Here is a 26,576-nt window from a genome sequence, read left to right on the forward strand (position 1 = left end):
CGATCGAACATCTCTGGAGATACATTAAAATAGCTGTGCAGCAAAGCTCCCCATCCAACCTGTGAGAGCTTGAGAGGCTCTGCAGAGAAGAATGGGAGAAACTCCCCAAATCCAGGTGTGCCAAGTAGCGTCTTACCAAAGAAGACTCGAGGCTGTAATCACTGCCAAAGTTTCTTCGACACAGTACTGAGTAAAGGGTCTGAATACTGATGTAAATGTGATACTTCTGTTTTTTTTGCTTTGTTTTTGCATTGTCGTCATGGGGTATTGTGTGTAGATTGACGAGTAAAAATAACTGGCTTTAATGGCTGTAATGTAACAAGGCTGTAATGTAACAACATGTGGAAAAAGTCAAGAGGTCTGAATTCTTTCCAAATTCCCTGTAAATGTGCAGTCGTGGCTTTGTAAAAAATTATATAAGTCTACTCTTCTCAAAAATGCTATTTATGTTATCTTGTTTAAAAATGTATTGGACACAATTACTTAGGTTACAGACCACATAATTACTGATTATAAACCATGGACGTGTGTACTGATTCTCACCACTCAGGACGCATGGCGAATAAATTACTCTTTGAGTAAACCTAAGGTGTGTAAAATTGCTTTCAGGCTATTTTTTATTTAATTTATTTATTTTATTTCACCTTTATTTAACCAGGTAGGCCAGTAGAGAACAAGTTCTCATTTACAAGATAAAGCCAAGATAAAGCAAAGCAGTGCGACACAAACAACACAGAGTTACACATGGAATAAACAAACATATGGTCAATAACACAATAGAAAAGTCTATATACAGTGTGTGCAAATAAGGTAGGACAAGGGAGGTAAGGCAATAAATAGGCCATAGTGGTGAAATAATTACAATTTAGCAGTTAAACACTGGAGTGATAGATGTGCAGAAGATGAATGTGCAAGTAGAGATACTGTTGTGCAAAGGAGCAAAAACAATAAATAACAGTATGGGGATGAGGTAGTTGGATGGGCTATTTACAGATGTGAACAGTTGCAGTGATCTATGAGCTGCTCTGACAGCTGGTGCTTAAAGTTAGAGAGGGAGATATGAGTCTCCAGCTTCAGTGATTTTTATAATTCGTTCCAGTCATTGGCAGCAGAGAACTGGAAGGAAAGGTGGCCAAAAAGGAATTGGCTTTGGGGATGACCAGTGAAATATACCTGCTGGAGCGCGTGCTACGGGTGGGTGCTGCTATGGTGACCAGTGAGCTGAGATAAGGCGACGCTTCACCTAGCAAAGACTTATGGATGACCTGCAGCCAGTGGGTTTGGCGACAAATATGAAGCGAGGGCCAGCCAACAAGAGCATACAGGTTGCAGTGGTGGGTAGTATATGGGGTTTTGGTGACAAAACGGATGGCACTGTGATAGACTGCATCCAATTTGCTGAGTAGAGTGTTGGAAACTATTTTGTAAATGACATCGCCGAAATCAAGGATTGGCAGGATAGTCCGTTTTATGAGGATATGTTTGGCAGCATGAGTGAAGGATGCTTTGTTGCCAACCGGTAACCCGATTCTAGATTTAATGTTGGATTGGAGATGCTTTATGTGAGTCTGGAAGGAGAGTTTACAGTCTGACCAGACACCTAGGTATTTGTAGTCATCCACATATTCTAAGTCAGAACCATCCAGAGTAGTGATGCTGGACGGGCGGGCAGGTGCGGGCAGCGATCGGTTGAAGAGCATGCATTTAGTTTTTCTTTCATTTAAGAGCAGTTGGAGGCCACGGAAGGAGAGTTGTATGGCATTAGTTAGTTAACACAGTGTCCAAAGAAGGGCCAGAAGTATACAGGATGGTGTCGTCTGTGTAGAGGTGGATCAGAGAATCACCAGCAGCAAGAGCGACATCGTTGATGTATACAGAGAAAAGAGTCGGCCGGGCATTGAACCCTGTGGCACCCCCATAGAAACTGCCAGATGTCCGGACAACAGGCCCTCCAATTTGACATGACACACTGAACTCTGTCTGAGAAGTAGTTTGTTAACCAGGCGAGGCAATCAATTGAGAAGCCAAGGCTGTTGAGTCTGCCGATAAGAATGTGGTGATTGACAGAGTTGAAAGCCTTGGCCAGGTCGATGAAAATGGCTGCACAGTACTGTCTTTTATCCATGGCGGTTATGATATCGTTTAGGACCTTGAGCATGAGTGAGGTGCACCCATGACCAGCTCGGAAACCAGATTGCATAGCGGAGAAGGTACGGTGGGATTTGAAATGGTCGGTGATCTGTTTGTTAACTTGGCTTTTGAAGACCTTAGAAAGGCAGGGTACGATAGATATAGGTCTGTAGCAGTCTGAGTGTAAAGTGTCTCCCCCTTTGACGAAGGGGATGACCGCAGCAGCTTTCCAATCTTTGAGGATCTCAGACGATACGAAAGAGAGGTTGAACAGGTTAGTAATAGGGGTTGCATCAATTTTGGCAGATACTTTTAGAAAGCGAGGGTCCAGATTGTCTATTATAGGTCCCTCTTAATTAATATTACTTCTCAATATTTTTTTGATCGGTTGAGAGCTACAGTATGAGAGATTATTTGAAAGTTATCTAACAATTAGGATCAAAAAGAGAGATGCAGGCATCAAGATGGCCGACTTTGAAATTTCCCTAAGACCCAACATACAAATGGGTGCCTTGACTGAGATGGAAATTATTTAAGTTCACTACAATAGAATAATATGTCAAATGGTAAAAATGCCTCATGCTAAGTAGTTTATTTAGGTACAGTAGATGAAAAACATATTCAAAATTAGGATTTGACATGTATTCTGTAGCATAACACATTATTATTTAATATATAGTACCAGTCAAAAGTTTGGGCAAACCTACGCATTCCAGGGTTTTTCATTATTTTTGCTATTTTCCCCATCGTAGAATAATAGTGAAGACATCAAAACTATGAAATAACACATATGGAATCATGTAGAAAACAAAAAAGTGTTACTAAAAAATATTACATTTAGGCTCCCTTTGCCTTGATGACAGCTTTACACACTCTTGGCATTCTCTCCACCAGCTTTCACCTGGAATGCATTTCAATTAACAGGTGTGCCTTGTTAAAATTGTATTTCTGGAATCTATTTCCTTCTTAATGAGTTTGAGCCAATCAGTTGTGTTGTGACAAGGTAGGGTGGTATACAGAAGATAGACCAATTTGGTAAAAGACCAAGTCCATATTATGGCAAGAACAGCTCAAATAAGCAAAGAGAAACTATAGTCCATCATTACTTTAAGACATGAAGTTCAGTCAATACAGAACATTTCAAGAACTTTTAAAGTTCAAAAACTCTTAAAGCAAAAACCATCAAGCACTGTGATGAAACTGGCTCTCATGAGGACCACTTCAGGAAAGGAAGACCCAGTGTTACATCTGCTGCAGAGTATAAGTTCATTAGAATTACCAGCCTCAGAAATTTCCAACTTAACTGTTGGAAAAACATTCCAGGTGAAGCTGGTTAAGAGAAAACCAATGGTGTGCAAAGCTGTCATCAAGGGAAAGGGTGGCTACTTTTAAGAACCTCAAACATAAAATATTTATAGATTTGTTTAACACTTTTTTGGTTACTACATGATTCCATATGTGTTTTTACATTGTGTTGATGTCTTCACTATTATTCTACAATGTAGAAAATAGTACAAATTAAGAAAAACCCTTGAATCCTTTGTGTCTAAACTTTTGACTGGTACTGTATGATAAAATAAACAGTTAAATGTTTGGATTTTGCAAAGAGGCCTAGCTTTTAATGCTTCTCTGACAGTTCTCGAACATGAATCGTACCAGAGGAGAACCCTGTGCTTCAAAAATAGCATACATTCCACTGCCTCCTCGGGTCAAACCACCTCAGCGAAAATAAGGGGTAACTCATTTTAAAAGCATCTGATATCATAAATCATCCCCTTTAATGAATGAACTCCTCCGCCCTGATAAAAATCAATGGATTAAATAGCTTGGGTTTATGGCCCAACAGTCATAACTTGACATGGTTAAGTTGAACTGCGGCTCATAAATCTTAGTTTGCTATGCACCCGTCTTGGTGCATCTCAGGGAGGGAGGATGCAGCCTGAATTCAGAATGTTGTTAGGTGATGGGAGGCATACAGTTGTCTGATTAAAAAGCAAGGCTAAACAACATTTTTATTTGCATTCAGCAAAGTGGAGGGCACAAATTTAAATATTTAACACCGCACTTTACTGAGCCGGATGTCAACTGTGTTTGCTAAGTTTTTAAAATAATCCTTTGTCAACAATTCTGGCTTCAACATTGGGACCCTTTGAGAGCTCTCATTTGGGTCAGTGTAGCTTTCGAAACAAATCATATTTAATAGACTGTATACATTTTAAAGGAAAACATTTGCATACATTTTAAATATGTATTCTTCTCAAAGTGCAGTGTAGATCAAGATGCGTGTTAGAGATCCAATGCTCTAAATCTACTTCTGTCTGCTTGACCACACATAACCTACAGATGTCATGATGTGTTTAAGTAACCTGTCATGCCCGTAAATGCTTACATGCATGCTCTCATAAGGGTTACCATAGTGATTTCCGTAAGATTGTTATATTCATTTGTGGTTTTGGGACATATTTTCCCACATATGGCTGCATTTCTTTACATAGAGAAATTGAGAAGATTAGCATTAATGAGAAACACAATACTTATGGATAGCTTTTTTTACAATAATGTTGCTTTCACCTAGACAGTGACTCATAATCAGTTCAGCTAGCAGTGAGATGCCCAAACGTGAATACATTTTAAAATGAATACTGTTGAAGTCGGAAGTTTACATACACTTAGGTTGGAGTCAATAAAACTTGTTTTTCAACCACTCCACAAATTTCTTGTTAACAAACTATAGTTTTGGAATGTCGGTTACGACATCTACTTTGTGCATGACACAATTAATTTTTCCAACAATTGTTTACAGACAGATTACTTCACTTATAATTCACTGTATCACAATTCCAGTGGGTCAGAAGTTTACATACACTAAGTTGACTGTGCCTTTAAACAGCTTGGAAAATTCCAGAAAATTATGTCATGTTTGGAGGAAAAGGGGGGTGGCTTGCAAGTTGAAGAACACCATCCCAACTGTGAAGCACGAGGGTAGCAGCATCATGTTGTGTGAGTGCTTTGCTGCAGGAGGGTCTGGTGCACTTCACAAAATAGATGGCATCATGATGCAGGAAAATTATGTGGATAAATTGGAGCAACATTTCAAGACATCAGTCAGGAACTTAAAGCTTGGTCGCAAATTAGTCATCCAAATGAACAATAACCGTAAGCATACTTCCAAAGTTGTGGCAAAATGGCTTAAGGACAACAAAGTCAAGGTATTGGAGTGGCCATCACAAAGCCCTGATCTCAATCCTATAGACGTGCGGGCAGAACTAAAAAAGCGTGTGCGAGCAAGGAGGCCTACAAACCTGACTCAGTTACACCAGTTCTGTCAGGATGAATGGGCCAAAATTCACCCATCTTATTGTAGAAGCTGGTGAAAGGCTACCTGAAAGGTTTGACACAATTTAAACAATTTAAAGGCAATGCTACCAAATACTAATTGAGTGCATGTAAACTTCTGACCCACTGGGAATGTGATGAAAGAAATAAAAGCTGAAATAAATCATTCTCTCTATTATTATTCTGACATTTCACATTCTTAAAATAAAGTAGTGATCCTAACTGACCTAAGACAGGGAATTTTTACTAGGAGTAAATGTCAGGAATTGTGAAAAACTGAGTTCAAATGTATTTGGCTAAGGTGTATGTACATTTCCAAATTCAACTGTAGATTTACTGCCCAACACTCTAATGCCAATGCAAGAGAGATAAAAACATGGGGAAAGCTTAATAACACATGATGATTGTAGATATGTCGGATTTCTCTCGATTGGCCGAAGATACGTAGGAGGAGTACATGGAACAGACACCTAGCCTATGTTCATTTGTTACATGTACAATATTACTTTTTCCCTCCCTCCCTCCCTCCCCTCCCTCCCTCCCCTCCCTCCCTCCCTCCCTCCCTCCCTCCCTCCCTCCCTCCCTCCCTCCCTCCCTCCCTCCCTCCCTCCCTCCCTCCCTCTCTCCCTCCCATCCATCCATCCATCCATCCATCCATCCATTCATCCACCGATGGATGTGCATTCCTTGCTGAATGGAGTTGTCCTTGAAGGGTTTAAGTGATGGGCAAGGCTGTATATCAAGTCAAAGCACAATTTGTGTTGCTTGGTTGCAGTTCTCAACACAGCAGCAATTTGACTTGACACTTGACAGAAATAAAGACAAATTGCATATGATATTCACTGTGGCACTTTATCACAAATTATTTTATCACCATTATTTTTCAGCTAGTGTTACATATAAGTGTTGAAAAAAACTCTGGTAAGTCTATGGTAATTCAAGGGAATTGGTGAATTCAACACAATTGGTAACTATTCTTACAGAATCCTGGGAAAGATATTTACATGGCTAGTTGTCACCCCTGATGGTTAATGTGTAGTGTAATATAATCTCAGTAATCATGTCTGAACTCTTGCCAGTCACTGTAGATATCTGTACTTGCAGCTGACACCAGGGCAATTATTTGATGACGATCACCAAGTCACACGGTATTGGCAGATCTGAATCAATTGTCTGATATTCAGATAAGACTTCTGTTGTGAATGCCCTCACAACAAAACGTCTTTGAAGAATGAAAAACAGGGAAGTAATGGAAGAATGTACATTTCAGGATTGTCCCTTAATCGGAGGATGCATAACAGATTGAACTTGATCTTGGGAAAATCAAAAATAATATATGTGTATTTAGCACTTTTGATCAATTTATCACTTAAAGTAAATACAGGACAACCCTTCATTAGATACATGATTGGTAAAATCCTACAATTCGCATTCTAATCCAAAAAGAGGGTATAATACCCCTCAAGGATAGAAAATGGAGACCGGCTGGTTTCACAATTGTTAGTACCAAACGACGTGCTTAAAATGCATCTCATTAGATGAGCTCACATATGATTTTGCTAATGAGCCACAGCACATATATTTAAATTCAATCCAGATGTCAGAAAGAACTAGCAAACCACTTACTCATCTAACATAGTATTCACATATGTTCCCCACACAGTTATATGTTAGTTTAGTATTATATCATTATTATTATTATTATTATTATTATTATTAGTAGTAGTAGTATTAGTATCATTATTATTATTATAGTAGTATTACTAGTAGTATTAATATCATTATTATTATTAGCAGTAGTAGTATTAGTATCATCATTATTATTATAGTAGTATTACTAGCAGTATTAATATCATTGGTATTATTAGTAGTAGCAGTATTAGTATCATCATTATTATTATAGTAGTATTACTAGTAGTATTAATATCATTATTATTATTAGTAGTAGTAGTATCATTATTATTATTATAGTAGTATTACTTGTAGTATTAATATCATTATTATTATTAGTAGTAGTAGTATCATTATTATTATTGGTAGTAGTATAAGTATCATTATTATTATTAGTAGTAGTAGTATTAATATTATTATTATTACCAACACAGTACTGTGGATAAAGAAACAATTACAAAGCAAAAATGGGTATCACAATATATAAGAAGTGTTACATACAGCAAGCAGGTATATTATAAACCATTTAGAGGATTTGCAAATAATATCACAATTGAGATAACTGAGTGATATACGTAGGTATAACTGTTGCCAGTAACATGTATTTACACTGTACCTGTCTAGAGTACTAACTACTCTACCAAGTGGGGACTAACAAGTGGGACTACTGATGGGACTACCAAGTGGAACTAAACAAGTGGGACTACCAAGTGGGACTACTAATGGGACTACCAAGGGGGACTACCAAGTGGGGCTACTAAATGGGACTACCAAGTGGGACTACCAAGTGGGGCTACTAAATGGGACTCCCAAGTGGGACTACCAAGTGGGACTACTAAATGGGACTACCTAGTGGGACTACTAAATGGGACTACCAAGTGGGACTACCAAGTGGGGCTACTAAATGGGACTCCCAAGTGGGACTACCAAGTGGGACTACTAAATGGGACTACCAAGTCGGACTACCAAGTGGGACTACCAAGTGGGACTACCAAGGGAGGTTCTCTTCTTTTTATTTTCTGCTCTCTTTTTGTGTGATGGAAGGAGCTATTAAAAGACAAGTCAAACTTAGGGGACAAGTTGACAAGTTGAAAGAAAAGCCCGGCGGTGTGGCTTTCATCTTCTGGTGGTGTTTGTCCCTCTTGCTGTAGGGACCTGGGACACAGGTGCCTCTAGACAATCACAGTCCCCTGAGGAGAGATGACCATCACTGGTACCATAATATGATGCTCTGGAGCATCCAGACGTTGTACTAACGGCACCTGACGGAATTATAATATATCTCCCCCACCCATTGTTGCATATATAAAATATGAGCAAAGAGTCTATGCAGTATTGAATGAAGTGTGATTGTACTGATGATGTTACCAAAGCCTAAAAGGACTCTCACTCAAGGGTCTAGGTTAATATCAACAATTGAAAAAAATCTGTACAGTGAATGTTTTTCTCCCCAGAGAGGAAGTTGTAAATGTTTAGGACATTCTCTAGTGTACTCTATATTATGAACCTGCCTAGAGTATGGTATTTAAACCCCATATTTTGGGCATTAAACAGTCTCCATATATACTTCCATTCATTTTTTCAACTTGCACCGGGGGACCTTCAGACAAGTCTTGTGAGGCCTTTGGGCGCCCTAGAACAAAATAACTGACATGTTCATTCTAGTTTGTAGGCCAAGCTGTTCAGATGATACAGGCGATTTTGTGAGAAGACCGATTTTCGGGACATCTCATGGTCTGAAAAACATTGCTCTAACTCTGTCACCTTTCACCCGCAAATGCGAAAGTGCGATATCAGCAGAGGCTGTGGATTGAGATGTATCCAATGCAAAAACATATCTGTAGCTTAAACTGACAGATTTTTTTATGGGGATGTTTGTATTATGCTAATTATATGTCGACCTTATGGGGTCATCAATGTGGCTGCTTCAAGGGGGCATTTTGCTTTCTCTACAAAAAGCTACAAAGAAACGATCAATTTCCATTTACAGCCAATTGGTGCTTGGAATATAGCCAGCAGATCTCTACTCACACAAAAACCACCGCACCAAACAACACATATAAACACAAGAGCCTTTATCTAAGGCAGATATACTTGTTCCAGGCATTTCATTGTGAAACCCATATTTAACCAGAGAGTTTTTTGTGATATAGTATCTTCGTTAGCTGGAATGCGCAGCCATTGTGTACTGTGTCCATTAACTCTAGTCCATGGGTCCATACATCACTAAACAGATATGCATTCTATTTCCGCTGTCTCTTTTCTGTATTCATTATATTGTTTTCGGGAAAGGGCAAACACGTCATTACAGAGTTGTGCAGCACACTAACAAATAAATATTGACTGTTGGCTCAGAGTGTGAATATCATTGAGATATGATTTACCATTTCCTGCATGATTGTACAATTGAGTCAGGGAAATAGTACTATATTTCCTTGCTGGCAATGTACTTTGCTTTTGTGTGCACATACAAAGACATAGACATTGTTAATGTTGGTAATGACTATTGTAGCTGGAAATGGCAGAATTATCATGGAATATCTACATAGGCGTACAAGAGGCCCATTATCAGCAAACATTACTCCTGTGTCCCAATGGCACGTTGTGTTAGCTAGTCCAAGTTTATAATTTTAAAAGGCTAATTGATCATTAGAAAACCCATTTGCAATTATGTTAGCACAGCTGAAAACTGTTGTCCTGATTAAAGAAGTAATAAAAGTGGCATTCTTTAGACTAGTTGAATATCTGGAGCATCAGCATTTGTGGGTTCGATTGCAGGTTCAAAATGGGCAGAAACAAAGAACTTTCTTCTGAAACTCGTCAGTCTGTTCTTGTTCTGAGCAATAAAGGCTATTCCATGCAAGAAATGTATGATCTCGTACAACGCTGTGTACTACTCCCTTCACAGAACAGTAGAAACTGTCTCTAACCAGAATAGAAAGAGGAGTGGGAGGCCCCGGTGCACAACTGACACATTAGAGTGTCTAGTTTGAGAAACATGCTCCTCACAAGTCCTCAAATGGCAGCTTCATTAAATAGTACCAGCAAAACACCAGTCTCAACGTCAACAGTGAAGAGGCGACTCCTGGATGCTGGCCTTCTAGGCAGAGTTCCTCTGTCCAGTGTCTGTGTCTTATTTAATGAAGCTGCCAGTTGGGGACTTGTGAGGCTAACACAACGTGCCATTGTAACACAGGAGTGATGTTTGCTGATAATGGGCCTCTGTACGCCTATGTAGATATTCCATTAAGAATTCCAGCTACAATAGTCATTTACAACATTAACAATGTGTACACTGTATTTCTGATCAATTTGATGTTCTTTTAATGGACAAAAAATTGTGTGTGTGTGTGTGTGTATTTGTTTGTGTGTAGAGTGTACATACAGTACCATTAAAATGTTTTGACACACCTACTCATTCAAGGGTTTTTCTTTATTTTTTAAAATATTTTCTACATTGTAGAATAATAGTGAAGACATTAAAACTATGAAATAACACATGGAATCATGTAGTAACCAAAAAAGTGTTAAACAAATCAAAATATATTTTATATTTGAGATCCTTCAATGTAGCCACACTTCGCCTTGATGACAGGTTTGCAGACTCTTGGCATTCTCTCAACCAGCATCACCTGGAATGCTATTTCAAGAGTCTTGAAGGAGTTCGCACATATTCTGAGCACGTGTTGACTGCTTTTCCTTCACTCTGCGGTCCAACTCAAACCAAACCATCTCAATTCTGTTGAGGTCGGGTGATTGTGGAGGCCAGGTCATCTGATGCAGCACTCCATCACTCTCCTTCTTGGTCAAAAAGCCCTTAAATAGACTGGAGGTGTGTTGTTTCATTGTCCTTTTGAAAAACATATGATAGTCCCGCTAAGTCGGATGGCAGGTAGCCTTGTGGTTAGAGCGTTGGGCCAGTAACTGAAAGTTTGCGAGATCGAATCCCCGAGCTGACACGGTAAAAATCTGTCATTCTGCCCCTGAACAAGGCAGTTAACCCACTGTTCCTAGGCTGTCATTGTAAATAAGAATTTGTTCCTAACTGACTTGCCTTGCTAAATTAAGGTAAAAAATGTGGAAACCAGGTGGCATGGTGTATTGTTGCAGAATGCTGTGTTAGCCATGCTGGTTAAGTATGACTTGAATTATAAATAAATCACAGACAGTGTCACCATCAAAGCACCATCACACCTCCTCCTCCATGCTTCACGGTGGGAACCACACATACAGAGACCATCTGTTCACCTACTCTGTGTCTCACAAAGACATGGCTGTTGGAACCAAAAATCAAACATTTGGACTTATCAGACCAAAGGACAGATTTCCAACAGTCCAATGTCCATTGCTAATGTCTTTGCCTAGAAAGTATCTTCTTGTTATTGGTGTCCTTTAGTACTGTTTCTTTGCAGCAATTCAACCATGAAGGTCTGATTTATGCAGTCTCTTCTGAACAGTTAATGTTGAGATGTGTCTGTTACTTGAACTCTGTGAAACATTTATTTGGGCTGCAGTCTGAGGTGCAGTTGGCTCTAATAAACTTATCCTCTGCAGCAGAGGTTAACTCTGGGTCTTCCTTTCTGTGGCGGTCCTCATAAGAGCCAGTTTCATCATAGCGCTTGATGGTTTTTGCGACCTCACTTTAAGAAACTTTCAAAGTTCTTGACATTTTGCGAATTGACTGACCTTCATGTCTTAAAGTAATGATGGACTGTCATTTCTCTATGGTTATTTGAGCTGTTCTTGCCATAATACGGAAATGTTATTTTACCAAACAGGGCTATCTTCTGTGTACCACCCCTACCTTTTCACAGCAGAACTGATTGGCTCAAACGTATGAAGAAGGAAAGAAATTCCAGAAATGAACTTAACAAGGAAATGCATTCCAGGTGACTAACTCATGAAGCTGGTTGAGAGAATGCCAAGAGGTTGCAAAGCTGTCATCAAGGCAAAGGGTGCCTACTTTGAAGAATCTCAAATATAAAATATATTTGGATTTGTTTAACACTTTTTTGGTTAGTACATGATTCCATGTGTGTTATTTCATAGTTTGGATGTTTTCACAATTATTCTACAATGTAGAAAATAGTAAAAATGAAGAAAAACCCTTGAATGAGTAGGTGTGTCCAAACTGTTGACTGGTACTGTACATACTGTGCCTTGCAAAAGTATTCAGAGCCCTTGGATTTGTTCACATTTTACTGTGTTACAAAGTCGTGATTAAAATTGATTTAATTGTCATTTTTTATCAACCTACAAAAACTACTCTGGAATGTCAAAGTGGAAGAAATAGTATATATATATTTTTTAAGATGACTAAAACATGATAATTACAATATTAACATTGCATCCGTATTCAGACCCTTTGTTTAGCCTACATTTAAGTTCAAAAGTCAAATGTGGCTTATCAAATCACATAATAAGTTATATGGACTCACTCTGTGTGAAATAAAAGGGGTTGACATGATTATTAAATGACTAATCCTTCCTCTGTCCCCCATACACACAACAACTTTCAGGTCCCTCAGTCAAGTATAAAATTTCAAGCACACATTCAAATTCAAAGATCAGGGAGCTTTTCGAAAGCCTCATTTAGAAGGGCAGTGATTGGTAGATGGGTAACAATAACAAATCAGACATTGAATATCTCTTTAAGCATGGTCAAGCTAATAAGTATGCTGTGGATTATGTATTAAACCAGCCAGACACATCAAAGATGCAGTTTTCCTTCTGAACTGAGCTGCAGGATAGAAAAGAAACTGCCCAGGGATGTCACCATGAGGCCATTGCTGATTTTAAAACAGCTACAGAGTTCAATGGCTGTGATGGGAGAAAACTGAGGATGAAACAACAACATTGCAGTGATTCCACCAGTGACCTAAATGACAGTGAAAAGAATATACTGAAAAAATATTCCAAAACATGCATATGTATAATAACAAGCCACTAAAGTAATACTGTAAAAAAATACAGCAAATTAATAAACTTTTTGGCCTAAATGCAAAGCCCTGTTTGGGGCAAATCCAACACATCACCGAGTAACTGCGTACTTATTTTCAAGCATGCTGGTGGCTGCATCATGGTATTTGTCACGACTCCCGCTGAAGTTGGCTCCCCTGCCTGTTCGGGCGGTGCTCTGCGATCGTCGTCACCGGCCTACTAGCCGCCACCGATCCCTTTTTCCTTTTCTGTTAGTTTAGTCTTATTAGTTGCACCTGTTCCTATTTGTGTCTTCTAGATTTTCTAGCCTATTTAAGCTTGTTAGGCCCGCTCTAGTTTGTGCAGATTATTTTGTGTTGACGTTTAGTGTTGGCTGTGGTTTTGTGCTCCGGACTGTTTTACCCTGTGTTTTGGGTTGGTCAGTGTTTTCCACCCTGTGTTTGGGCATGACCGTTTGTGCCGGAATAAAGTGCCTATTTTTCTCGAACCCTCTGCACCTGACTTCTGCCTTCCACTCCTATTAATCCGTGACAGTATGGACATGCTTGACATCAGCAAAGACTGGGGAGTTTTTCAGAATAAAAGGAAACGGGATGGACGTAAGCACAGGCAAAATCCTAGGTAAACCTGCTTCACTGCTTTACACCAGAGACTTGGAAATGAATTTACCTTTCAGCAGGATAATACCCTATAACAAGGCCAACTCTACACTGGAGTTGCTTACCAAGAAGACAGTGAATGTTCCTGAGTTGCCAAGTTATAGTTTTGACATAAATCTTCTTGAGAATCTATGGCAGGACTTGAAAATGACTGTCTTGCCATGATCCCCAACATATTGACAGAGCTTGAATAATTATTTAAAGAATAAACACACACAATTTGACTCTACACGTTTCCCACCAGTACAGCTGGTAGTGGGTCGAAGGGTGGAACAGCAGTGGGATCACAAGGGAGCTCATTTGGCAGGGAAGCACACCATGAGGGAATGTATGAAAGCTCACCTAATGAAAGCACACAGCACGCAATCTACCCGACTTACATCTGCCCAGACTGCGGTAACTGCCAGCCTCACTCTAGGACTATTTGATATCAATGTTGGGTATCCCATCCCCCTCCATTCCCTCCCACATCTTTACATTCCTTCCCCTTACACAGCGAAGACCGTTCACATATTATGCTATCTGTTGTGTCCACATGGTGTCCACATGGTGATATCAAATCAAATCGTATTGGTCACATGCGCCGAATACAACAGGAGTAGACTTACACTGAGATGCTTACTTATGAGCCCATTCCCAGCAGCGCAGAGTTAAAAAGTAAGAAAAATATTTGGGAAAAAAAATAAAATAAATAATAACACAATAAAAACAATAATGAGGCTATGTACAAGGAGTACCAGTACCGAGTCAATGTGCAGGGGTAAGTTCGTAGCAGCATGTCTCGAGTCCTGCAGAGGCAATGATTATTCTGTTTGTAAGCTCTGTAGTACATGGGGAACGTTGAATCATGTCAATGGTAGCTGCTGTGAGATGAAATGCTGCTGAAATTTCATTCTGAATGTGTACGTTTGACTACATCAAGAAAAACAAACCGAGACATGTTGCAGGAAATATACATACCTCTTTGCATTTGTGAATAGTGAAAGTTTGAGAGCGTCCCCATAAGCGTACTGACTACATTGATGTTGATATAAAGGAAAACCTTGAGGTTTAATAGCCCCATTGCCAAATATCTTGTCAAGAGCAATAACAATTAATGGCTTCATTGACTCTATCCTCCATAACCTTTACCAAAATGATAATGCAGTTGATAAATACATTTTGAAATAGTTCAAAAGATTGTCCCTTCCCTTTCCCCTGGGAAAGAGATATTCTAACATCAGAGGTAAAACAAATGAAGAAATAATGACTTCTTAGCACTGGTTACAAAGAGGCACTGCTAAAACATGGCATGTGAACAAAGGCACTGTGGTGGGCTGTCTGTGGGGTGTATTTCTGATACTGCTCCACGGGGGTCTTAACAGATGAGTACATCACCTGGATTGGCAGTTCATAGCCCCAACAGGACAGAGTGTCATGGGGTTTAAGGGAGACCCCTGTCACTCACTGACACATTTCTGCAGGGTGCCATCTGAGCAAAAACATCCTCATACAATCATATGGCCCAGCTTTTAAGTTTCTTTCAGTGACTGTGGAGAGAAGTGAAATGGTGGTCAAAGTGGGGGATCCATTTGTAGTACAGGTTTCATCTAGCACAGCTCTCTCTATGTGCCAAACACAGAATGTGGCCATCACTGGCCTACAAACTCAACCTCATTTATTTTGTATTTTAGGAAGTGCAAGACCCTTTGGTGTTCTGATTTCACAAGAGACCCATGGGATTGAGGACATCGAAACAAAGGCTGCATTTACACAGGCAGACCAATTCTGATATATGTTTCACTAATTGGTCTTTTGACCATTCAAATCAGCCCTGAAAAAGAGCTGATGTGAAAAGATCTGATGCGATTGGTCAAAAGACCGATTAGTGGAAAAAAAATCAGAATAGGGCTGTGAACACAGCCAAAAAAAGCCCATGAAAGTGGTTATAGTGATTGCATAAACAGTATAAAGTGAAGAGAAAGGACATAAATGTAAAAAATAAATGTAAAAACAACTATAAGGTTAATTATGGTAAAAAAAAATGTACAGCAAGGTCATAAGCAAAGTGACACGTGCTAAACTTAACTGATACATGATATTCTCTAAATGTTTATTGTGCTGTATTAAAATGTTTACCTATGGGGCCTCCCGAGTGGCGCAGCAGTCTAAGGCACTGCATCACAGTGCTAGAGACATCACTACAGACCCAGAATTGATCCTGGCTGTATCACAACCAGCTGTGATCAGGAGTCCCATAGGACTGTGCACAATTGTCCCAGCATCGCCCAGGTTTGGGGAGGCTTTACTTGGCTCATCGGGCTCTAGCGACTCCTTGTCTGCTGGCTTCTGGGTTAAGCGGGCTGGTGTTAAGAAGCTCGGTTTGATCATGTTTCGGAGGACGCATGACTCGACCTTCACCTCCCGAGCCCGTTGTAGAGTTGCAGCGATGAGACAAGCTCGAAATTTGGGAGAAAAATTGGGGTAAAATAGTTAAAATCATGACATGAAATTACATTTTCAAGCTAACAACACAGGCAACATTAACTGTAAAGCAAGATAATAGGATGTAAACATATATAGACAGAGGAAAAACACTGGCACACATTAAATAGAGAACAACGTAATAAATCAGTCTTGTGAATATAGTGAATTGGGCAGCATTGTATCTCCTGTAGCATTGCAATCTGCTATCTTCTTAACCCAGGATACCCCTCCGGTTTGCAGTCTTCATCTCAGTGATAAATGTAACGCCTCCAGGTGTCCATCTGGACTGTGTCAGAAGGTTAACTGCATTCCTCCAGATTACACCTCTGATAGTGCCTTCTTCCTGGTGCACACTACCTGCAACATCATGCTGTCCAGACTTAGGGACTAGACATTTTGCCCTGTTCCTTCTTCTGATTTGAAAGGTTAGGGGGAGATATCAGACTTTTTTGCATGATAAAAAGGTAATATTCAAAGGTTATGGTTTGAGTAAAAGGGAGAATGTGTGCTTAATTGTACATTCTGGAAAGGCAATGCCCCAAATCATTTCATTTTCTCAACCTGTGATCTGTCGTAGTTGTGTTTCTGCAGATCTCGTTCCTTGAATGGACTTGTCAACTTCATCTGATTTTGTAGAAATACAAATAACCCTTAGAATGAACATACATTGTAAGACAGTTCTCTTGATGCCAGTGATTGATATTTGATATGTTCTATTTTAACAATTGTATTCAACCATATGCTAATGTTACTATGCTGTTTCCAGATGTTCAACAGGCATATCATATACTGATCAAGATCCTCTTTTGCTTCATTGCAGTAAATATATAGACACACTAAATGGTACAAATAAATATTATTTTATTTCACATACATGATTTTTTTTTATTTTACTTTGAACTTTTCACAATCTAAATGATTCAACAACAAAAATGAGGAACTACCACAACAAAGTCCAAATGTTTTACTGGGGAGAAAAGATGACAACTTCACTGTAGTAAGCTGGACACATATTTTGCCATCAGGCAAAGGTTACAGTCAAAGGAATAAAAAGAGACAAGAAAAAGACAGAAAAGTGGTCCATGTAGGTTCTCTGACCAATATGTCAACTTCGAAATCATCAAATGTGATTATTTCTCCCGGAAAAGTGTTATGATGCTCACTTTTGTAAAACCCTCAAACCACTTTGATAAATAACATCTTTTTCCTTTATGGTTGACAACAAACAAAAATATCTTCAATACCTAGGTGTATATTTGGGGAACAGGGATATATTTTCTCCAGTGTGACATTGCAATCCTGTAGAAGCCCTTTCCTATATTCATGGACAATTTCATAAGTGAAAAGTTACCATTTTGCTTGTTTAGGTGGGGGAATTGAGATTTTGGCTGACATTGCATCCCATGAGTATTGCTATGAACAGTTTGTTTAAATGAGTATGTACATACCTGTACATAATGAAGCATTAAGTACATATATGCAAAGATTATGGTTGGAGGGAATGCTCTGTTTCATCAATCTGTTTGGTGAGTAAGCATGGTGCAAGACCAAACCAATAAGAGTAATACCTTTAGATACAAATGTGTACTGTACACGGTTCTGTAGTGTCTTTAAAACCAATCCTGTACTTGGGCATGTAAATAGAATTTCAAAAGCTTGATTATGACACCTGTTCCTTTCGGGTCCCCTGGGTAGAGATTTAGATCATTTCGGAGGATCCGTTGTGGACAAGCTCACTAGCAACAGCAAGAACATTTGTCACAATGTCCTGGCATTGTATCCAATAAGATGCCATAGTTGGGGATTGCACTCCCGTGTCCTGTTATGGCACTCTGTAGTACTTTTTCCATTCCTAGTAAACCAAAGGGTGATCCTGATACTCTGATTTCTTCACTTTAAAGGGCCCAGTGCAGTCAAAAAAGTATATATATTTCCACACTATGAGGTTGAAATAATACTGTGAAATTGTGAAAAGTATGGTAATGCCTTTTTAGTGTAAGAGAAATTTAAGCTGTTTTGGTGGAATGGAGTTTTGGCCATTCTGGTGACAACACCTGGTGTTAAATTAGTTATTAGACCAATAAGAAAGAGTTACAAACCTCTCTGCCAATAAAAGCTCATTTTCAGTTTTCCCCTCTCCACTTAGACCACTCCCAGACAGTCCTAGCAAAATTCTTGCTTGAGAAATGTATTTTCTTGAAAACAATCACAGTAAGGTACTTCAATGTTACCTAGAAAATGTATGTCAAACAAAAACCAATGATTGCAAAGTTAAACAAACCATATAACTCTATGCACAAGAACTGCTTTAAACAATTTTTTGAAATATTTTTTTTATTTTTACAAAAATACATTTCATTGAAGAACAGTGCAGATGCAAAGTTTGGCCACAGAATGATTTGTGCTGTTGGTGCCGTCATTCTGTTACCAAACGTTGCATCTGCAATGTTCTTCAAGTGTGTTTGTAAAAATGACTGTGGAAATTAATAAAACTAGTTCTTGTGCATAGAGTTGTAGGGTTTGTTTAACTTTGCAATCATTGGTTTTTGTTTGGCATACATTTCAAAGAGAAAAATCTGAGCCTCAGCATCACTCTGTTACCATGGAATTGCCCAGTAGCATTCTCCTGAAGTAGTGGGAAATGTTGTTCCATTTGCAATACAAATACATAATCCTTAGAGCATTCCCAACATATGGATTCCCAGATTCACAAACCATGTTAGATCATTTTCATGTTAAAGCGATGAGGTCCAGCTTGTCCCTCTGCCCCTCCATCTACAGAGGTGCCATTAGACTTGGACCGAGGGACATATTCAATATCTATGTTGTTTTTATGCTTTCCCTTGCCCCGGCTCCAAACGAACAGTAGCAGAAAGCAGAACAAGACCACCCCCAGGAATGTGAAACATCCCATTGCTGTCGACACTAAGATAGTCTTTAGGTCCAGGCCGTAGGTCACGTTGCTAGTCCCATTGGTAGTGGCATTGCTGGGATCTGTGTAGTACTGGGTCCTGTTTGCGTAGAGCGACCCCAGGCTTTTCACTGCTAGGGAGGCCATCAATGAGTCGTTACCCGCCGTGTTGGTTGCCATGCAAAGGTACACGCCACCATCCTGCACCTCGGCCACCTTGATCTCCAGCGTCCCATTGTTGTGGACTTTGACTCTACCGTAGCTCTTGTTGGTGAGGAGGCGCCGTCGTGGGGACAGCCACGACACCACCGGCCTGGGGATGCCTTCAGCACTGCAGTGTAGTTTCGCTGACTGGCCCTCGTCCACTGCTATCGTCTGTGTCTTGTTCTCCCGGATTTTTGGCTTGGTGCATGTCACGTAATAGGATAGCAGGGTCTCCTTGAATTCCCTGAAAGGCCTGCCGCGGATACCCTCAGGGGTGCTGCACTCTGGCTGCGAGTCGCCAAAGAAGATGGAGTGCCTTTTCTGCAGGATCCACATGAGGCGACAGTCGCACACCAGGGGGTTGTCGTCGATCAAGAGGACCTCCAGAGCCTCAGGGGCTTGGAAGACACCCTTCTCCAGGGTGTTCAAATGGTTGTGGGAGACGTTGAGGACTTTGAGCCACCGGAGGCCCTGAAATGCGTACGGTTCAATGGTCGACAACTGGGCCCCAACTAGATGAAGTTCCCTCAGGCGCATCAACTCAAACAGCATTCCCCCCTCGATGTGTCTGATGCGGTTGAAGGACAGGTTGAGGTGTGTTAGGTAGTGCAGGTGCTTTAGGGCCTGGTATGGGAAGGTGGACAGGTTAGTGTTGGTGATGAAAAGCGTGGTCAGGTTGAGGCTGTGTAGTGTGTTGGCAGGCACACTGTCCAGCGAGGTCCAGCTGTCAATCTCCAGGTGGCGCAGCCGGAAAAGCTTCTTGAAGGAGTATGCTTGCAATGTGCTGATGCTGAGGTATCGGAGGTGAAGTCTGACCAAGTTGTGCAGATGGGACAGGGCCTCAGTGGGCACCACCGTCAGGTTGCATCTCTCCAGGGTTAGTGTCTGTAGGCTCAGCAGTCCACTGAAGGCCCGGTGGGAGATGTACACCAGGTCATTGTCACCCACCTCCAGGAACTTCAGGTTGTGCAAGTCCTGGAACATGTAGTCCAGCAGGATGACGATCTTGTTGTCGCTGACATCCAGCCGTGTGAGGTTGGACAAGCCTGTGAAGACCCCCAGGGGAATAAGCTTGATGCGGTTGCTTTTGAGACTGAGCGAGTGCATGCTGTACAGAGGGTTGAAGGCCCCCGGCTCCACATAGCTGATAATGTTCCCACTGAGGTCCAGATCCTCTAGTCCAGGGTAGGGGGCAAAGTCGTCCGGGTTGACGGCCTGCAGCTTGTTCTTGCTCAGGTCCAGGATCCTGGTCTCGATGGGGATGCCGTCTGGGATGCTCGGTAGGCGTTTGCGGTGGCACAGGACCGACTTGCTCTGGGCTGAGCAGTCACAGCGGGCGGGACATCCCAGGGCAGAACCCACAAAGACGGCCACTAGAGCCAGTCCCAGGAACGGTTGCCAGCATGAGAGGGCTGTGTGCAGCATGACTTTGCTCATACAGTCAACCATTCTGTCACGGCTCTACAAGAAAGAGAGGAAAAACAGACAGAAAGAACGCACAATTAGAGAGCATAAATTGGTAAAAATAAGGAATATGTGAAAACCTTAATGGGTGTCAATACACATGTGTAAGACATCTTTTGAATTAAATTATTTTGGGATTATAAATGGAATCTTACATAACATAATTTTACTATTGTGGTGAAATTGACTGGCATCTTATCTCAATAAAAATGAAGGACATATTAGATTCTCTGATGCAAATGCCTCATTTTCAACATCCTGAATCATCCTTTCTTTCTATTGCAGTTTTGGCCAGCGATCACACCCCTATATCCACTGGCTCACTTAGTCAACATACAAGCACAACTTCGCCATTATCTTCCATTGGTTAATTCTCAGAATTGAAGAACAAATTGCCAAAAGTAATTTGTTACATAGGTTGTCTTCTCACACCACAATCAGTTCAAACAGTCTGCCGTCTTTGGTTGTGTTTTAGCCAAAGCAAACTGACGAAGGGAGAAGAGTGGAGAAGAAAGGAAACTGCCTCTATGATAAGTCTGTGGAGGCTATCTGATAATTATTCTAACCAAGGACTTCAGTGGATATAGAAGGATTTCTATATTTTAAGTGTAAAATCTCTAAGACAAACAAGTCCATGAGCAGCAGCTATGCAATGGGGCTTCACCAATGTACAGTGCCTTCTGAAACACCCCTTGAATTTTTCCAAATTGTGTTGTTACAGCCTGAATTTAATATTGATTAAATATAGATTTAGTTAAACTGGCCAACACACAATAGCCCATAATGCGAATTATGTTTTTAGAAATGTTTACAAATACATTTGAAATGAAAAGCTGAATTGTCTGTAACCCCTTTGTCATGGGAAGACTAAATAAGTTCAGGAGTAAAAATGTTCTTAACAAGTAACATAATAATGTACATGGACTAATTCTGTGTGAAATAATAGTGTTTAACATGAATTTTTAACGGCTACCTCATATCTGTACCCCTCACATACAATTATTTGTAAGTTCCCTTAGTTGAGCAGTGAATTTCAAACACAGATTCAACCACAAAGACCAGGGCGGTTTTCCAATGCCTCGCAAAGAAAGGCACCTATTGGTAGATGGCAACAAAAAGAAAAGCAGACATTTAATGTCCCCTTGAGCATGGTGAAGAACACCCATACACTACAAAGACACAGGTGTCCTTCCTAACTCAGTTGCCGGAGAGGAAGGAAACCACTCAGGGATTTCACCATGAGGCCAATGGTGACTTTAAAACAGTTACAGAGTTTAATGGTTGTGATTCTCAGAAAACTGAGGATGGATCAACAACATGGCAGTTACTCCCCAATACGAATCTAATTGACAGAGTGAAAAGAAGGAAGCCTGCACAGAATAGAAATATTCAAAAACATGCATCATGTTTGCAATAAGACACCAAAGTAAAACTGCAAAACATGTGGCAAAGGAATGAACTTCATGTCCTGAATACAAATCCAATACATCACTTAGTACTACTCCTCCTATTTTCAAGCATGGTGGTGGCTGCATAATGTTATGGGTATGCTTGTCATATGCAAGTGAGTTTGTTTTTAGGAGGAAAATAAACAGAATAGAGCTAAGCACAGGAACAATTATACGGGAAAACCTGTTTCAGTCTGCTTTCTAACAGACACTGGGAGACAAATTCACTTTTCAGCAGGACAATAACCAAAAACACCAGGCCAAATATATCCTGGAGTTGCTTACCAAGACAGCACTGAATGTTCCTGATTGGCCTAGTTACAATTTTGACTTAAATCGCCTTGAAAATCAGTGATCAACAACCAACTTGACAGAGCTTGAAGAATATAAAAAAATAATGATATTGTACATTCCAGGTGTGCAAAGCTCTTAGAGACTTATGCAGAAAAACACTCACAGCAGTAATCACTGTCAAAGGTGATTCTAACATGTATTGATTCATATTTAATATATTTGCAAACATTTCCAAAACATATTTTCTATGTGGTATTGTGTGTAGATAGATGGGTGAAAAAAACCATCTGTTTAATACATTTTGAATTTAGGCTGTAACACAACAAAATGAGGAATAAGTCAAGGGTTGCGAATACATTATGAAGGCACTGTACATTCATATTGTCAAGTGAGGAATTGATAGTACAATACAATTTAGGGAATATGACAAATCTATTGCTAACAACAATGCTTTCATGAAGTCCACAAGCGATATGTGTTTTTGCTAAACCGAATTCAACCTTTTTTAATCAAAGATGTTCCATCTATTTCCATCTCTGTGTTTTTTCTTCATATAGAAACAGCTCTATTGTTTATACAGGAGCATATTGTCGGTTTCTCTGACCCTTATGCAGTGAAACAATGAGCATGATTGTATTGATTTTCCTACACACAACCCCTCATATCTCAAAGAACACACAAGCTGCAAAATGTTAATGGAAGAAAAAACATGATGGGAAATGCATGAGAATTTCCAAAGTCCAAACACAATTAATAGTGAACACGATCAACAAGTAGAAATTGTTGGAGGGCACAACCTAATGGGGAGAACATTAGGCTGGTAATTATACAGATTATCACAAAAGCTGTGAAGGCTAATAAATGAAGGTCCGGGAGGTTAATACATTTTTAAAATCCAATTTAAACATTCATTTAAATGGTGTCAAAACAAATGGTGGAAGAATCAAATCAATTACACTCTGAAATAGTAGCATCTGTAGTCAAGATGTGTCTGCTCAGGTCTTCAGGAGAAGAGAGTAGGGTAGTAATAGGATGGGCTGAAGCCTTATTCCTTCACCTGTAATGTGTATTTTATCTGACACTCTTAAGTATACCAAACTTACTGCATCATATATACTGCTTTGTAGTTTGCTTGTCCTCCTGACCACTAGGAGGCCACAGTCTGTAGGCAGTGGTCAGTTCATATCAGCTCCCAACAACATAGACTTGATAGACAATATGTAATATGACAACTGTAAAGATATATTTAAAAAGCAAGTGGGAATACTGGGAGGAATTGAAATAAAGTCTACTGCATAAACTACGTCTTAAAACATTTGGTGGAATTTTGTACCGGATTATAAAATAATATAAACAATATGATTGTATATGTATGGTATGCTATATTAATATGTAAAATATTCATTGAAGGGGCAGAAGGTGTTTACAATAATTCCCATGGAATCCACTGCTCTTTATAGACAGATTGTGAAACAGGTTGTGAAAAGACTATTCCCGCTTCATCAGGTGTGTCATGACGTGCATTAAACTGAACTGTAATGAGAATAATCAGCATGACTCCCTGCGAGCACAAATACAGCATTAAAAAGTTTAGGAAACACAAACATGCCGTCATTACGGTATACAGTGAAGAATTAAAGATGTCTACTAAACAATCATGTTTAAATTGCTACTACACGATTATTATTATTATGATTTTTTTTTTTTTTTCATATCCCATTTTAATGACTACATATGAAAACATAACTGTTTGGCCCACATCTATAATACAATAATAATACTAACATATTATGCTGTACACATACAGTACCAGTCAAAAGTTTGGACACGGCTAATCATTCCAGGGTTTTTATTTATTTCTTACTATTTTATACATTGTAGAATTGTAGTGAAGACATCAACGCCATGAAATAACACATATGGAATCATGTAGTAACTAAAAAAGTGTTAAACAAATACAAATATATTTCATATTTGAGATTCTTCAAAGTTGCCACCCTTGATGACAGCTTTGCACACTCTTGGCATTCTCTCAACCAGCATCATGAGGTCACCTGGAATGCATTTCAATTAACAGGTGTGCCTTGTTAAAAGTTCATTTGTGGAATTTCTTCCCTTAATGTTTTTGAGTCAATCAGTTGTGTTATTTTGACTTGTTTAACAATTTTTTGGGTTACTACATACTACATGATGTGTTATTTCATAGTTTTTATGTCTTCACTATTAATCAACAATGTAGTTAATAATAAAAATGAATGAGTAGGTGTGTCCAAACTTTTGACTGGTACTGTATGTAGTAAGTATGTCATACATGTGTGACCAATATCCCCCCCTCCCGCCCGCAAGTACCACACACACACACCCCTCCTGCCCGCAAGTACCACACACACACACACACACACACACACACACACACACACACACACACACACACACACACACACACACACACACACACACACACACACACACACACACACACACACACACACACACATATCTGTCCACCAGTGAAATAGCACAGTGAATTATGGAGAGTGCTTCTAATCAGGACAAGAGCAGGCTCATGATTGTGCTCCCTCACCTGAGTCCGGTGCATAAAAAAGCTATTATGTACAGAGTGCACTATCATCATGGGCAGAACAAGCTAGAAGAGCTGCTCTGATGACAGCAAAATGCTACACTGACAAGACATTTAGACACAAATTAAGGCCAGGTTGGATCCTAGGTGGGTCTGATACCACTACTCTGATTCTGCATACAGTACATTTTGAGCATGGGTGGGTCTGATACCACTACTCTGATTCTACATACAGTACATGTTGAGTCTAGGTGGGTCTGATACTACTACTCTGATTCTGCATACAGTACATTTTGAGCCTAGATGGGTCTGATACCACTACTCTGATTCTGAGTACAGTACATGTTGATCCTAGGTGGGTTTGATACCACTACTCTGATTATGCATACAGAACATGTTGAAGAGCCATATGACAGTTGAAACAGTGGGGGTTGCTGGGAGAAGACCTTGTTGCACTGGTGATTGCTGGGAGAAGACCTTGACAAGCATGCAAAATGGATTGGCACTTGGAAACGGATAGATAAGTGTTGAATTCCACATGTAATATTTCACCACAAGCAGGTGTAAATAAAGTATTCCAACATAGTCTTCTCGCATTATAGTTATAGTTATCATTTCTTGATTAACCTAATTTCCATATAATCACTCAAAACACATGGGGCCTTTCGGCCTCTGGATGCTGCTCTTAGCTTTGCAAAATAACCCGGGGCCATTGACGTAATGCATGAGTAACTATGACGTGCCAGAGTGTATGGCTTTTGTCTCACATAGTCACAGCCAACACACATTGCCATCCTGCCCAGCACGACTTCACCATAGTGTTTCCCCATTCTCCCCAAGTGCTCTTGGCTCTCGCATCTCTGGGATGACCTAAGGGTGGCTGGCTGAGCGTTGTCCCTGAGACTGAGTGCTTCATAAAAATGTAGGCTCATAATGCTGCAGCGCTCATTTGATAATACAGGCCGGCCGCCCTATTCACTGTCTGAGTGTATGAATGCCAAATGAGCTTGCAATAGATTGCAATCACTCCCCAGGTATCTTCCATGGGTCACCACAGCTTTCTCCCTCTCCCTCTCTCTCCTTCTCTCTCTCCCTCCTCCCTTTCTCAGTCGATTGTGAACAGTACTTCTTCTCACACAAACATCCACATAGGCAATACTGTAGAAGCTGTTCAATATTCAGTTGCATCCGGAAGGAAATGACCATGTTTAATAATTGAGATTCAATGGGAGATTCATTTAATTAAGAATCCATTGACGTTTAAACAACCATTCCACTACTATTTCCCTTTTATAAGGCGTCAGTAAAATATAACGTGCCACACCAATAGATTAAGAAACATTTATGCACATTCACATTAAAAGTTGATGCTTTTCAAGACATCTTTAAAATTGAGAATAATCGCATATCACAGAGACTTGACAATTGTAACATTCACAGCAATAATAAATGTCAACTAGCTCACTTCCCTA

At 39.9% G+C, this 26,576-nt stretch overlaps 1 protein-coding gene across 1 annotated transcript in view; it reads right to left on the reverse strand.

Annotated features, from left to right (window-relative positions):
* Positions 1-17,161: 17,161 nt before the first annotated feature.
* LOC139366002 (leucine-rich repeat and immunoglobulin-like domain-containing nogo receptor-interacting protein 2) overlaps positions 17,162-26,576 on the reverse strand; it is a 119,746-nt gene continuing 110,331 nt past the window's right edge. Inside the window, exon 2 of the mRNA XM_071103074.1 lies at positions 17,162-20,778. Within this exon, the coding sequence (XP_070959175.1) occupies positions 18,922-20,766 (1,845 nt within the window). The 5' untranslated portion in view covers positions 20,767-20,778 and the 3' untranslated portion in view covers positions 17,162-18,921. The remainder of the gene's footprint in view (positions 20,779-26,576) is intronic.

Source organism: Oncorhynchus clarkii, chromosome 14, assembly GCF_045791955.1.
Source record: "Oncorhynchus clarkii lewisi isolate Uvic-CL-2024 chromosome 14, UVic_Ocla_1.0, whole genome shotgun sequence".
NCBI classification, from domain to species: domain Eukaryota; kingdom Metazoa; phylum Chordata; class Actinopteri; order Salmoniformes; family Salmonidae; genus Oncorhynchus; species Oncorhynchus clarkii.